The sequence below is a fragment of the Phocoena phocoena genome, chromosome 11, assembly GCF_963924675.1.
Source record: "Phocoena phocoena chromosome 11, mPhoPho1.1, whole genome shotgun sequence".
Lineage (NCBI taxonomy): Eukaryota > Metazoa > Chordata > Mammalia > Artiodactyla > Phocoenidae > Phocoena > Phocoena phocoena.
In genome coordinates, this window is record NC_089229.1 from 45,092,917 (window position 1) to 45,109,707 (window position 16,791).

Consider the following 16,791-nt stretch of genomic DNA (forward strand, 5'->3'; position numbering starts at 1 on the left):
CTATGGGCAAGGGAATATGCTATATACCATGGAGTATATAGTATATACTAAACATAAAATTTCTGTAAGCTGCCCAGAATATATATATATATGTGTTATGTGATTATATGTATAATATAGTATATGAGTGTGTTTTTCGCTGGCAATAGTTCTTATCCTCACAGATCTTGCAATCTCATAAGTAAAAAAAAAAATATGTGCAGAAAACAACATAATAAATTTATTAGGACAATGATCCAAAGACAGTTATAATTAAAGGGCTATTACAGTTCAAAGAAGAAAAAGAATCTAGCTAGGGCAAGGCTTCATGGCAAAAATGAAACCTAAAATTGCCTAGAAGAACAGTTAAGCTCTTGTGCTGGGGTAATTCCTTCTTGTCATATTAATATTCTTTAAAATCGCAATTCAATAATTAAAGTACAGCACTTCATGCAGTTATATTAAAAAAAAAAAGCTTCATTGCCATGTAAAAAAGACATAAGAACAATCAATGCATTTGCCTTCACCAGGTCTAAAGCACCATTATCCACACTCAGCCATGACCTTCTGGAGATGGGCTTTCAAAACTCCAGGCTTTCTTCCCTTCCAATGTATTTGGCATGCTTCTTCAAGATTAGTATTTCTTAAACCTCACTTGTATCATGTCATTCCCTTATCCTTTGGGGATCCTGACTTCTTTCCATTTCCAATCTAAACTTGTCTTTCTGACCCCACTCCATCTATTTACTTTCCCTTCCTGTGACTCCACCTTTCATCCTCCCTGGGATCCAGCCCACCTCCCTGGGTGTGAATGCTGGCTCTGCCACTGTGAGCCACGCAACCACGAGCCAGCTAGGTATTCACTCTCTCAGTGCCTCATTTTCCTCATCTAGAAAATGCAACAGTTCTTGCCTCAAAACATTAAATGAAGTATTAGAACAGTGCCTGGCAGCTGCTAAGTACTCAATAAATGAAATATATATTTATCTGATGACTGCTGACAGGATATACTTCTTCCCTTTCATCATTATCATAATGTTATACTGGTTTTCCTTTGAGAAATTACCTCTCCCCAGATTCCATCTGCCCCTATGAAGGAATCCCAGAATCTACATCATCCCTGGAGATGGGCACTCTATTCAGGCAAAACAAATTGCTCCCTCTCTCTCTCCTGGGAATTTGAGGACTGCAGCCAAAACATTCGGATGACAGCGCCCCAAGAAGATAGGTAATTGGTAATTACTGTCTAGATGCTCAAGTCTGTTCTTCCCAAGACATAATTATTTAATTCTTTCCGGTGAGCTGGCCAGGATCCCACCACTGATTTTCTCTTTTGCTTAAGTTTTCCTGAGTTGCTTTCAGATACTTACAACCAACTAAGTGATATATTAATCATCTCACTCTGAAGAAAATCCCATGGTCATCCCTTCCTTAGACACTCTCTTCATCTCACAAAGAAGGCTCTCTAATTTGCCTTTCACCCTCCCATATTCACCCCTCCCTCAAGTTCCAATACCCTTCAGTAAGTATCTGTCCACATTGATCTCCTTCTCTGTTCTTCCTTGACGTCTAACATAGCACTGAATTTACCTTTCCTTTATAAAATCCTGCCTTGTACCATCCAGTATGTGGTAATGTGTTTACCTTGTCTAATCAACTGGCTCTTAAGCCCTTTGCAAATGAAATCTATACCTTATACATTGGTTTACAGCAGTATTTAACCTGGTTGATTACTGTTTGCTTTTGATTAACTGATTGACTAACTGGCTGATTGATTAACTGCAAAAAGTTGAGAAGTTTTCCTCTCTGTCACTCAAAGTCCTACATCTTTGTGAACTTCTTACGAATTCTGCCCAGTCTGTTCTCTCTTTGGTCATCTTAACTATGCCAGGATTTTCCAATTATCTCAGTTTAGTACTGAACACAGTTGCCTAATACAGATTTGTGAATGGATAAAGCAATGGTTTTCTATGGTTTTAAGAAATGTGATAAGAAATAAATACTTTTCAGTGGCATGTGAACAGTACATTTGGATAGTGATTGGTTTTAGGCATTCACCAATCCCCCCCACCCCAATTGAACCTAATCAGAAAACAGCAGCATTTCACAGACCCAGCAAGTTTCCTCCTGCCATCTGGTCTGAAAAGGAAGTCAAGAAACATTAGTAGGTGGCAGGGGCTAAACAGTCCTATTAGTACTTGGATGTCTTCTTCCACTCTGAATATTCAGCTTTGTATATCCAACTGAATACAAAGACCTTCCAGGAATAGTATTTGATTCTTCAGCTAGAATATTCCTCTTTGTTTCATGCAAGTTCCACCTCCAGAAATATTAATATATCTCGACCAAATACCCTAGTTAGTCTCTGAAATTTGACATCAAATCCTGTAAAAATCATTTGAATCTCAGTAACATCAACCTTTAGAATATAATTTAGTTTCATCATTTGTTTTATATCATGATTACCCAGAGATTTTTTCTCTGGACTAAAGCACATTTTATGTCTGAGACCAGATGCAAAAGTCTGGATACTCTTTTCGTGTCAGCCATGATCTAAGACTCTCCACTTGTTTGCCATACCTCCACTTACTTCCTGTTCCTAGATCTTCAGGAAAGTTGAGCTAGACCATCATGACAGCTTTAATCAAACAGGAAAACTGATCCTGGTCAGGTAAATAATGGACAAAAGGAACTGACGGTCTCTTGGGAAAGGTGATAGGACATTTCGTATTATCCCCATGCTTCTACAGAAAACTCCTGATACGATCTGAAGCCCTCCCAAGCTCAAATCCTTTAATGCTTCCCTCTTCTTAAAGGATAAAATCAATGACATACAAATCCCTCCATGATCTGTCCCCTGCATAAATCTCCAACCTCATCTCTCACCACTTTCTTCCTCAATATTACAAAGTACTCTACCTCCCTTACATTATAAAGGATTGGGCAAAACAGTTCTTTAAAGTAAAAGTCCTAAAGAACTAGAAGTAAAAAGAAAAAGTAAGATCAAAAATAACAATAATAAATCTTAAGTTATAAGGAAAGTACACAGCAAAGAAAGGAAAGGCAAACTCTTTCAGATTAACAGATTATACGCTATCATGCTACTCTAGATATGCCGAGACCATATCTAAGAGGCAACTGGATTGGTGGCCTCCATGGCAACCACCCAAAATTTTAGCAGTACGATTGAGGGAAAGAGGATCACCACCAGAATCACCTCCTTTCTCTCTACCAAGAGAGAATCGACCGGGTTACGCACCACGTGATCCATCACACACATCATCAAGCTTAAACATACTACAGCCATGAATACTCTACAATGACTAAACTGTTCTGTTTATTTTTATTTAAACCTTTTTCCTTCAGCCTCTATTAGCCTCTTCAATAGGTAGACTCTTAAACCTCAGAGCAGTAGATAAATCGTGGATTATGCAACAAAACCCATTATCATTCATCACTTAATCCACCATCAGCCCAGGCCAGCCACCAGGGGATGGAGATTTGCTGAGGCATGCACCACTACACCAACATCCCAATGGGAACCTTGGAGCTGGATAGTTCTATAAGCTCCTCCACTAACTAAATTCTGCCTACTCAGTCCTCTCCCTCTTCTGCTGTTGACACATCCCTCCAGCCTACCATTCTACCCTCTGTGTAAGTAATGTTCATTATCAACAGCTCTTAGCGTTTACACAAACCCCTGACTCCTGCTACTTCTACTCACGTTCTCATCTATATTTAGATCCTCTCTCATCCACCCTCAGAGCCAGAGAGGGATGAGCACTTTCCTGACTCTTCCACTGCGACTTTTATACCACGATTCCTCCACTTTCATGAAAAAACTCTCCTCTTTTGAAGTTAACTGAGTTCGCTAATTCTCTTCCCCATCTAGGCCTCCAAGTGTGATACTCACACTTCAAAAGTCTGAAGCCTGCCTACAGCTTTCTTACTAACATTCTCAAGGATTTCCCCTCAAATCCTGTTTTGTTTTGATGTTTGTTCCAACACAGCCTCGGCGTTATTTTAACTCAGCTCCCTCCATGATTCTAACGTCAATCCCCTTCATCCATCCAACTTTGCAATAACATTCTTCCAACTCAATTAAACTGCAGTTAAAATTGCAATTAAACTGCAATTAAAATTCCTCCAACTCACCCTGAAATCTGAAACCTCGTTTCTGTGACAGCTTTCTACTTCATCCACTTCACCACTCTACTCTGACTTCTTATTCCCATAGTGACTTCTGTTCTTCATCTGTCCCAATCCATTTTCCATGACTATCACTCCCATTCTGGGTTCTCTTGCCTCTCTGGAAACCATGGCCTATACTTTCAACAATGTTTTCATCGTCACTCTAGATGTCGTACCCTCTTGATTGCTGGCCGTGTGTGCCTTGTCAGTCTCCCAGGTTGAATCTCCCACATCTGCTTTCTCTATTCCTATTCCTGGGTTCTTAAAACTTGCAGAAAGGTACAAAGGAGTGTTGGATATTTCCCCAACAAAGACAAACTATTAAACATCTGGTAGCTCTTCGGTTACTGTCTGGAAACGTTTGTTTTGTTGTTGTTCTCTTCTACAGATTCAGCACTCCTATATCTAAAAACCACTTGCACCAGGCTCTGCATACATGTATTTTCTTATCCTTTCCCTTAACGAGCACTCTTAAGGACATAGTCTACAGTCACTACCTCCATTTGTCCACTCTACACTCACTCCTTAACAGAACCCATCGGCTCTATTCCTACCACACTAATGAAATTTAAGGAGGTTCATCAATTACATTTTTTTTTCTTTTTAACTTCTCAAACTCCTTGACTCCAATAAACTACTGACCTGGCCACATAGCCTGCTGACAAGAGTACAGATCTGACTAGATGACCCCAGCCTGGCTCAGGCATAGCTCTCATGCAGCAGGGGTGAGCTGGGAACCAAAATTCCATCACAGGCACCTAGGTGGCAGCCAGGGCCGCCTAGCCAATAGCCCAGCTATCACCAGCACTCAGAGGCTTTCCTTTCTTGTTAGAGGACAGAGACAATTGCTGGTCTTTCGGTTTATAAGAAACACCCCCATTTCTCCTCCCCTGTACTAGATCCTCCAGAGCCTCGACTCGGCACTGAATCCAGTCCCCTGTTTGGCAGTAAAACTTTACCTCTCAGTACTCAGCTCTCCTTAACAACATCTTCCAACAAAGTGCCTAAAAAGTGAAGAGACCTCTATTGCAACATTCACTATTTTACATTCAATATTGGTCAAAATTACTTCTCATGAATTTTCATGCCCTATATATTAACCTAACCAAAAGGTTTTGGAAACTCCTGACACTGTGACTTCTCCGAAGGGAATTCACTTATTTAGATGTCCAATGGACTTTCACTGAGTACCTCTCATTTTCTATATACAATAGGGATGGCTGATCTTACAAAGATGAGTAAGGTATGGCGCCTGACCTCAAGGAGTCCACAGTCCAGAGGAGCAAAGAGGCCAGCAAGAAAGGACCATAAACAGAGAGATAATGACTGTGAGAGATAAGTGTACAAAGTCTTCTAAGAGTAGGGAGAAGGAGGAAGATTATCTCTTCTAGGGATAATCAAGAAGCCTCCCCTTATATTCCTAAATAAATTGTAACCCAACTCTTTTGTCACTACTTCTTTTTTCTTTCTCTATGGACCATTACTGTATTCGACTGCATTGTAATGCAATCGAAACAAAAGGACCCCTATTATTACCATGGACTTTTTTTAACTGGATTTTTTATCAAGGATTTTTTAAGACCTTAGAGTACATTAGCCTACACTCTTCTACTCCTGTTAAAAAGAGACCTAAATTTTATTTCCAGTAGGAAACTACATTGAAAAATCACGTTTTAAGTGTGTATACACAATGTCACTAGAACCCTAGCATCACAAATGTGCATCACATGTATGAGCGTGCATACTTTCCTGGGTATAGGTATATGTACACATACACCATCACTGTAAATTTCGTGTATCCTTCCTATTGTAGTCAGTCCACACACGCACAAAAATAACCTGAAAAATATGTTTAGGGCACTAGTAGTTGTTTTTTGCTCAGCATCTCTTCTCTAGAAATGCCTGTTGTTTTGGTAACGTATATTCCCATTCACAAGGTGAAGCAGAAGATGTCATGGTCCTGTGATGTGCATTCTCTAGACACAGTGACCAGAGATGATCATATGGCTCAAACAAGGACCATCAATACACTCCCCATGAGTTTGGAAACTTATAAAGGTCAGTTTCCCTCTTGGGGCCTTCATGTCAATATGCAAAACTTGGGAACTTCTGGCAGCAACATTCTACCATGTGACTCAAAGAACAGAGGAAGCCTGTCCACAGTGAGAGAGTTACGCAAAGCAGAAGAAGCACTGACAAAGACCTGAAACAGGATTCCCGAGTTTCTCACAGTGCTCAAACTTCTTATAAATTTCCCTTTTTTGCTTAAGCTCAAATTGAGTTTCTATCACTTGCTAATTAAAAAAAAATGCTGACTAATAAAATTCTATATAATCAGTTATATAATAGGAGGAAAATATCACTCAAGTAGTGTAGGTTGTGCATCCAATTGGCCAAAAAAAAATGAAAACTCTCACCGGTTGTGATAACCAGTTCAGAATACATAGTGAATCTGGAGGACAGAAACTATAGAGATGTGATTACCTTAAACATTAAAGTCGTTCTTGACTCTTTGCTCTTCTTCTTCCCCAATGTTTACTTTTTCCTATCTTTTATCCCTCACCAAGTCCTACCAATTCTTTCTTTTAAATGCCTTTCATAACTACACCATCTTATCCATTTAAATTATAATTACCCTAGTCCAGACTTTCTTAGCTAAATGGACCCCCATTTCCAGTCTCCTCATATCCACATATTTTGCATGCTTCTCTCCAGGAGATTATAAAAATTATACATATCATGCTTCCAGTTCTTCAATTTCCAGTGGATCTTCTTGTTAACTGAATAATAATTTTAAAATTTAGCCAGGCATCAAGTCCTTTCATAATCTAGATTCCATCTACCTCTCAAACTTACATATCCCTACTCCTTTCTATGACTTCTGAATATATCATCAACTTAATTGTCATCAACAGAGTGAGTACAATGTGTCAGGCACTATACTTGTGATTTTATAATCCCTGTAATACTTATAACAACTGATTTTTTCCAATGAGCCTTCAAATTCTTTGACACTATTCCCATTGAAAGATGGGGACTATGTCCCCTCCACTAGAATCCGGACCAATCTAAGTTTGCAAGTAACAAAATGCATCAACAGTGACACTGTTAACTTCTTAGGCTAGGTCTGAAAGGATAATACAGCCTCTGCCTTGCTAAAAGGAAGAGAGGGAAAAAAAGATGGTGACTAATACATTCTATACAACCATTTATAATGGAATGAACAGGCAGTGTGCATCTCTCGGTACACTCACCTTTGGAGGACTGAATCACCAGTAACAAGGCTGACAAACATTAGGCTGCAAAGAAGCTCAGGCCACATAGGGAGACCATTCATAGATGCTCTAGATAAAAGCCCCAAATGAGGGCCCAGACAACAGCCAACAACAAGTAAACACAGTTAGTAAAGATTGCCCCCAGATGATTCTGGCCCCGAGCTGTCAAGTCACTCCCAGTGGGACAAGCCTTCCCAGCTCAGATGCTTCAGATGCTTCATCATTAGTGTATAGGAATGCCAGAGAGTTCTGTGCATTAATTTTGTATCCTGCTACTTTACCAAATTCATTGATTAGCTCTAGTAGTTTTCTGGTAGCATCTTTAGATTCTCTATGTATAGTACCATGTCATCTGCAAACAGTGACAGCTTTACTTCTTCTTTTCTGATTTGGATTCCTTTTATTTCTTTTTCTTCTGTGATTGCTGTGACCAAAACTATGTTGAATAATACTGGTGAGAGTGGAGAACCTTGTCTTGTTCCTGATCTTAGTGGAAATGGTTTCAGTTTTCCACCATTGAGAACAATGTTGGCTATGGGTTTGTCATATATGGCCTTTATTATGTTGAGGTAAGTTCCCTCTGTGCCTACTTTCTGGAGGGTTTTTATCATAAATGGGTGCTGAATTTTGTTGAAAGCTTTCTCTGTATCTACTGAGATGATCATATGAGGCAAACTTTATTTTAAAGTCTATTTTGTCTGATATGAGAATTCCTACTCCAGCTTTCTTTAGATTTCCATTTGCATGGAATATCTTTTTCCATTCCCTCACTTTCAGTCTGTATGTGTTCCTAGGTCTGAAGTGGGTCTCTTGTAGACAGCATATATATAGGTCTTGTTTTTGTATCCATTTAGCCAGTCTGTGTCTTTTGGTTGGAGCATTTAATCCATTTACATTTAAGGTAATTGTCAATATGTATGTTCCTATTACCATCTTCTTAATTGTTTTGGGTTTGTTATTGTAGGTCTTTTCCTTCTCTTGTGTTTACTGCCTAGAGAAGTTCCTTTAGCATTTGTTGTAAAGCTGGTTTGGTGGTGCTGAATTCTCTTAGCTTTTGCTTGTCTGTAAAGGTTTTAATTTCTCCATCAAATCTGAATGAGATCCTTGCTGGGTAGAGTAATCTTGGTTGTAGGTTTTTCCCTTTCATCACTTACAATATGTCCTGCCATTCCCTTCTAGCTTGCAGAGTTTCTGCTGAAATATCAGTTGTTAACCTTATGGGGATTCCCTTGTATATTATTTGTTGTTTTTCCTTTGCTGCTTTTAATATTTTTTCTTTGTCTTTAATTTTTGATAGTTTGATTAATATGTGTCTTGGCATGTTTCTCCTTGGATTTATCCTGTATGCGATTCTCTGTGCTTCCTGGACTGAATTGACTATTTCCTTTCCCAAATTAGGGAAGTTTTCAACTATAATCTCTTCTAATATTTTCTCAGACCTTTTCTTTTTCTCTCCTTCTTCTGGGACCCCTATAATTCAAATGTTGGTGCGTTTAATGTTGTCCCAGAGGTCTCTGAGACTGCCCTCAATTCTTTTCATTCTTCTTTCTTTATTCTGCTCTGCTGTAGTTATTTCCATTATTTTATCTTCCAGGTCACTTTTCCGTTATTCTGCCTCAGTTATTCTGCTATTGATTCCTTCTAGAGAACTTTTAATTTCATTTGCTGTGTTCTTCATCATTGTTTGTTTGCTCTTTAGTTCTTCTCGGTCCTTGTTAAACTTTTCTTGTACTTTCTCCATTCTATTTCCAAGATTTTGGATCATCTTTACTCTCATTACTCTGAATTATTTTTCAGGTAGACTGCCTACTTCCTCTTCATTTGTTTGGTCTGGTTGGTCATTGCCTTGCTCCTTCATCTGCTGTTTGTTTCTCTGTCGTCTTATTTTGCTTAACTTACTGTGTTTGGGGTCTCCTTTTTGCAGGCTGCAGGTTTGTAGTTCCCGTTGTTTTTGGTGTCTGTCCCCAGTGGCTAAGGTTGGTTCAGTAGGTTGTGTAGGCTTCCTTGTGGAGGGGACTGGTGCCTGTGTTTTGGTGGATGAGGCTGGATCTTGTCTTTCTGGTGGGAAGGACCGCGGCCGGTGGTGTGTTTTGGGGTGTCTGTGACCTCATTATGATCTTCAGCAGCCTCGCTGCTAATGGGTGGGGTTGTGTTCCTGTCTTTCTAGTTATTTGGCATAGGGTGTCCAGCACTCTAGCTTGCTGGTCATTGAGTGGAGCTGGGTCTTAGCGTTGAGATGGAGACCTCTGGGAGAGCTTTCGCTGTTTGATATTATATGGAGCCAGGAGGTCTCTGGTGGACCAATGTCCTGAACTCAGCTCTCCCACCTCAGAGGCACAGGCCTGACACCCAGCTGGAGCACCAAGATCCTGTAAGCCACATGGCTCAGAAGAAAAGGGAGAAAAAAAGAAAGAAAGAAAGAAAGAAAAGAAAATAATATAAAGTTATTAAATTAAAAAAATTATTAAAAATTTAAAAAAGTAAAACGTAATAAAAGAAAAGAAAGAAAGAAGAAATGGAAAGACAGAGCACTAGGACAAATAGTAAAAGCAAAGCTATACAGGGCTTCCCTGCTGGCGCAATGGTTGAGAGTCCACCTGCCGATATATGGGACACAGGTTCGTGCCCTGGTCTGGGAAGATCTCACGTGCCGCGGAGTGGCTGGGCCCATGAGCCATGGCCGCTGAGCCTGCGCGTCTGGAGCCTGTGCATCCAGAGCCTGTGCTCCGCAACAGGAGAGGCTACAGCAGCGAGAGGCTCATGTAACACAAAAAAAAAAAAAAAAAAAAAGCAAAGCTATACAGACAAAATCACACAAAGAAGCACACACATACACACTCACAAAAAGAGAAAAAGGAAAAAAAATATATATATCTATATATATATTTTAAAAAAAGGAAGAGAGCAACCAAATCAATAAACAAATCTACCTATGATAGTAAACTCTAAATATTAAACTAAGATAAATATAAAACCAGAAACAAATTAGATGCAGAAAGCTAACCCCAAGTCAACAGTTGTTCCCAAAGTCCACCGCCTCAATTTTGGGATGATTCGTTGCCTATTCAGGTATTCCACAGATGCAGGGCACATCAAATTGATTGTGGAGCTTTAATCCGCTGCTCCTGAGGCTGCTGGAAGACATTTCCCTTTCTCTTGTTTGTTCGCACAGCTCCTGGGTTTCAGCTTTGGATTTGGCCCTGCCTCTGCATGTAGGTCGCCTGAGGGCATGTGTTCTTCCCTCAGACAGTACGGGGTTAAAGAAGCAGCTGATTGGGGGCTCCGGCTCACTCAGGCTGGGGGGAGGAAGGGGTACAGAATGCGGGGCGAGCCTGTGGCGGCAGAGGCCAGCATGACATTGCAACAGCCTGAGGTCCCGTGCATTCTCCGGGGGAAGTTGTCCCTGGATCATGGGACCCTGGCAGTGGCGGGCTGCACAGGCTCCCAGGAGGGGAGGTGTGGATAGTGACCTGTGCTTGCACACAGGCTTCTTGGTGGCTGAAGCAGCAGCCTTAGCATCTCATGCCCGTCTCTAGGGTCTGTGCTGATAGCTGTGGCTTGCGCCCGTCTCTGGAGCTCGTTTAGGCGGTGCTCTGAATCCCCTCTCCTCACGCATCCTGAAACAATGGTCTCTTGCCTCTTAGGCAGGTCCAGACTTTTTCCCGGACTCCCTCCCGGCTAGCTATGGCGCACTAGCCTCCTTCAGTCTGTGTTCACGCAGCCAACCCCGGTCCTCTTCCTGGGATCTGACTTCCGAAGCCCGAGCCTCAGCTCCCAGCTCCCACCCGTCCAGGTGGGTGAACAGACAAGCCTCTCAGGCTGGTGAGTGCTGGTCGGCACCGATCCTCTGTGTGGGAATCTCTCTGCTTTGCCCTCCGCACCCCTGTCGCTGCACTCACCTCCGTGGCTCCAAAGCTTCCCCCCTCTGCCACCCCCCGTCTCCACCCAAGAAGGGGATTCCCAGTGTGTGGAAACCTTTCCTCCTTCACAGCTCCCTCCCAGAGGTGCAGGTCCCGTCCCTATTCTTTTGTCTCTGTTTTTCCTTTTTTTTTTTGCCCTACCCAGGTACGAGGGGAGTTTCTTGCCTTTTGGGAAGTCTGAGGTCTTCTGCCAGCGTTCAGTCGGTGTTCTGTAGGAGTTGTTCCACATGTAGATGTATTTCTGATGTATTTGTGGGGAGGTAGGTGATCTCCACGTCTTGCTCCTCTGCCATCTTGAAGGTCTCCCCAGAAAACCAGGTTTTATACTTTAGTTCCACAGTTGATAAACAAGGGTTCCCAACAGCAATTTTATTTTCCTTTTTACTATTCTTAGTATTTTTAGATTGTAGAGCAAATTTTTATTTCAGTTGACCTTCCAGTGTTCTCTGGTAGCATGTTTTATATTTTCCACATAAAAATAAGTAGGAATTTTTTAATGTTTACTAATTACTTGAATTCTTGAATTCTTAACTCTAATAAAAGTCACATCTAAATAATTAGGGTGTGTCCTGGTTTTAAATATGGATCACTTAGCAACAAGCATAATTGTATACAGCTGAGAATAGTTTTAGGATATTTTAAAGAAATCATACTAGGAAAAACACTTCCAATGTACCCTATGCTCCTAACAGACCCACATCAAGTAGTCAGTCATCAACTTTTGAAGATGTATAAGGGAATGATATGTCATTTTCTGTGTATGGTCCAACATGTATAGCCTTGAAGTATCCATAGGAGACATCAACAAACATCAGAGGAATTCAACATACCAAATAAGAAGTCCAAAAGAGTAAAATATCTTTTTTCTAGCCTTCTACAGCCAGCATGTAAGGTACTGTTTTAATGATTATGTAGATTAATTCACTATACACAGTTCTTTAATAATGGCATTAATTTTGTATGCAGGCAGATTTTATTTTTTAAATGGGTTCCACAGTGATGTAAATTGAAAGTAACGGTGAGAAAAATTTATTTAGCCAAACCCATTATTCAATATTTAGGCTGTTATGGAGCTATGAACTTCCTACAAAATAAGAATATAGATTTCTGTACACTTCTTCTGTTATGTTTGAGCAACACCAAATATGATGGCCACCGGATGGACAGAATCATTACCTGAATTCTCATATCAACACACAGGTGAAATGGTGAAAGAGAGCTCCTAGGGCATGGGGAGGGGGGCAGGGTGGGTAGAGTCCCAAATTTGGGATCAGACCAATAGAAGTTTTTCTTGCAGCCCTACCACTTGCTTACTTTTTACTCTGGTAAAGTTACTTCATCTCTTTAAATCTAAATTTACTTTATTCACTTGGAAAAATGGAATTATAATACCTTGCTTTAGGATTGACATGAAAATTTAAATAAATGCATATTTATTGTGTAGGCCATTGAAATGAGGAGAAAGTTCTTAAGAGGCATGACCTGACTTAATCTGACTAACGCAATACAGTAACATGTAAAAAGTGCCTAGAACACCATGCTGTTATAAATGTTTATGATCCTAAAGAATCCAACTGATTCTTGTTATAAATTTAATACAGAGAGTGAATTCTCTAGGCTTCCCTTATATCACCCTTCTCTAAGTACATATTTCTATACACTTGCATACTATGGGCTAAAAGAAGCTTTGTACCTTACAGAAATTCTAGCACACTGGCAGAAGAACTTATGTACAAAAATGTTCACTGAGCATTGTTGTTAATCAATGAAAATCAGAAAAAAAGTTCATTTATAGGAAGATGACAAATTTTGATATATTCACTCAACCATTCTATTCAGATAAACCACAAAAACAAAATTTTAAGCAAAAAATAAAATAAAGTTGCAGAATGATATCTATAATATAAAACCACTTATATGAAATTTTAAAGCATGGAATGTATTGTAAATAGATTTATACTTAATAATTAATAATATACTTAATAATTGTGTGATAAGGTGCATGGAAATGGCAAAATCCAAATTCAGGGCAAGGCAGGAGGTAGGAAGCAAGGCAATGAGATCAGGCAGGTGTCCAAAGAGGGCTTCAACTCTATCCAATATGCTTTACTTTCTCAAAAAACAAATTAGACTGAAGCAAAGATGGTAAAATGTTTAGATTCTATAGAGCTGGCTAGTAGAAGTTTATTATATTATTCTCCACATTTTCTGTATATTTGAAATATTTTACAGTAAAAAGAAGCTTTACCATCATGTAAATAAAAAGAGGCAATTTCCCATAACAGACAATAGTTGTTCCAGAGATACTCAGGCGATGAAGAACGACAGGAATGGCAGGGGTGGGGAGGTGATTAAAGTAATAAGAGGGCTGGGTATAGAAGAGAAGCTCCTCTCTGACTCTGAAACCAGGAAGATAATTTTCCTTCCAAGGATTAAGGAAGGAATTCAGCTATGTAAGTTGTGAAGAGAATAGAAATGATTCATTGTTAATCCAGAAATCAGTGTACATTATCCAGAAACAACATTAAGCTTGAAATACTTACTACAACCCCGGTCTTGGTGGTAGTTTCTCTGTATGTGAAGTTGCAAATTGCCCAGGCTAAATAATACGTGGACATGAGAGGGGTCTGTGAAAAGTGATCCGTAACCCATCCATCTTCCTCAAACACGGAAGTTTCCACCGGCATATTGGATAAAGATAAATAGGTTGCTTGATGCTTGATGCTGATTTTGAAAGTAGCCTTGTAGATTGGCTCATCAAAACAAGGAAATGCCTTTCTGGCATGTGTAGGCGAAAACTGAGTAACGCCAAGGAACCTGGAAAAAAGAAAATGACATTCTCAATTACATTTGTGGCTTGAGTTAAGTTATAACCACTTTATATGCTTCTGCTTATAAAATAATATGCTTTAGCAAAATTACAAGACAGTTTTTTTCTGAATCAAACTTAAGTGCATGAATAGCATGGAAGCATACTTCATACATATTTCCCCAACAATGAAAATTCTTCAGGGAACTTTTGTCTCAACTAAAGGAAATTCTCTAAACCCAGAGCCATGCTTATTAGACAAAATATTACACTTTACAGAAAAACAACTCATCATCATATTGGCAAGTACTGGAAAATAATGGTTCTCATTTTTGGTATGCCTCAGTCTCCTCTCCGAAACTGTACAACCAGTAAAGACAACGAAATCAAAATCCAAAACTTGTCATCAGATACAAGTAGGGCATAGACCATCACTGAGAAACATCTATGTCCTCAAATCTCAGTCTCAAATGGCCTGATTTTGTTAAGGAAAAGCATTTTGAAATCTGACAAAACTTGGTCTGCATTCTGGCTCCACAACATTTCTTAGCCGAATCATCTTGGATGATTACTAAATTTCCCTAAGGTGTACATGTTCATCGCTTAAAAGGAAATAATCATGCCTAACTTAAAAAGCATTGTAAAGCTTAGTAGAATGGAAAAGGGGATGTAAAGCACCTATCACTGTGAATAGATGAACAGCACCCAGAAGGCAGTTAATAAGCAGCAGCCACTGATTCACAATATCTTCAACCTTTCTTGGAGTGCTATAATATACATTTACATAGAATAATCCAGATACCATTGGTTTTTACCACCCATGATGTATAGTTACTATATAAATTATATGTTATTATATGTTAATATAATAAAGTAAATTAACTAATAAATATCTATATAATAAATACATCAATGTGTGCACATATATATATAAAATATTTAATGCCCTCAAGTTTTCAGATCAAGCTGCAAAGTTGCATCTCATTAAAACTCCAGAAGCACCCTCTACATTCTTTCACTGTTATGGTTACAAATCAAAACACTCAAACTAAGTACTTGAAGAAGGACACACTTTTAACTTAAAAATGGGGCCACTATTTATGAAAACATTCATGACATAAATTAAACTTTTAAAATGATACTAGTTAAAACTGGACATAAGTCAATAACAGACCCTTCATAAAACATTACTGAGTGCTACAAGTCATTTCTTTAAAAGGCTCTTTCCCCCATAGTAGTTCTGCCACCCCTCCCCTCTCCATCATCCACAGCGTTCATGGTTAATCTCACATGGCACACTTTCCCACTGAGCCAAAACTTGGCCTTAAAATTATTCTCAGCACAGCACTTCAGGCAGTTACTACCAATCAGTAGGTGTTGACATGTGTATTGAATCTTACCGGCTATCCCTGGCTCAAACCATGAAATGTAAATGTTTATACTTTTTTAAAATTATGAAGCTTACGTGCATTATTGAGGGCTTGCTTTTTAAAAGTTTAGTTTTGAAACAGAGAAAAATAAGACATTTTCAAGATTAATTGTATATTTATTCTGAGAGAGGGGAATTGAGAATTATCTTGAAATAGTACTGGGCTGCTGCATACCAGGATTGGATAAATCACTTAACTACCTGAGTCTATTTTTTCATTAGTAGAAGGACAATAATATTTTCTAGGCCTCCCTTACAAAACTGTCGAGATGATAAAATGGGGTAATGTATAGGAAAGAAGTTTTAACTATAAATCTTCAGAAAAATATAAGGTTAAAGTTGGAAGCAATCTTAGAAACAAATTGTCCAGCTCTCATAAATTCCTAAAATGAAAAAGTAGTTCCAGTAGGGTTAAGTGATTTCTCCAAAGTTACACAGGAAATTAGCGCAAAGCTGGGTCTAGAATTCACATTTTCTGTGTATGAGTAAAAGGTAATTTTATTTCAAAGACAGTAAAATTAATCTTTAGCCATAATTTATAAACAATGTTTTAATTTGACTATTGGTAATAAAGGTTCTTCTTTCCAAACTTGCCAGCATCTTGGTAATATTTTTCCTATTTTCTACTGATAGTAATATAGTTCTTGCTTAACGGAGTGTCAGTAACTTTTAATTAAGATGCACCCATTTACAATTTGCACGTGCTTTTGTCTTACATATGTGCTTGAATCTTATCTTTCTTATTAAAATGTCCACTGAGCTTTATATTTCTTTACTGAGGCTATTTAAAAGATACCTATGGAATTTAATATATGAGGAAAAGTGTTCCCTTTTAACTTTCAAGTACCTGAGAAATCCAATTCCAGTCACTGAGCAAATAGATATTGTCTGCTATGTGTGATTTTCACTCTATTAGGTGTGTGGTAGGATTTTTTTTTTTAAAGATATAACCATTTTTGTCCTTAAGGCCTTTGCAATCTACCTGAAAAGGGAAATATATATAATACATAAGACACAACTAATAATACTAGGGGAAAGTTCTGCAAGAGTTCAACAGAGAGGCTGTACTTAGAATGTATGAGTCATTAAGTAAAAAATCAAAGGTGTCTTTGGTATTAAGTAATTAAAGGGTAGGAATTTATCAGATGTAGAAGATCTAAATACCTCTGGGCTAATGAGAAATTAATA

The 16,791-nt window shown here is 38.9% G+C and overlaps 1 protein-coding gene across 1 annotated transcript in view; it reads right to left on the reverse strand.

Annotated features, from left to right (window-relative positions):
• Nucleotides 1-16,791, reverse strand: part of TRHDE (thyrotropin releasing hormone degrading enzyme) — a 390,487-nt gene that overhangs the window by 364,087 nt on the left and 9,609 nt on the right. Inside the window, exon 2 of the mRNA XM_065887537.1 lies at nucleotides 13,909-14,182. Within this exon, the coding sequence (XP_065743609.1) occupies nucleotides 13,909-14,182 (274 nt within the window). The remainder of the gene's footprint in view (nucleotides 1-13,908; nucleotides 14,183-16,791) is intronic.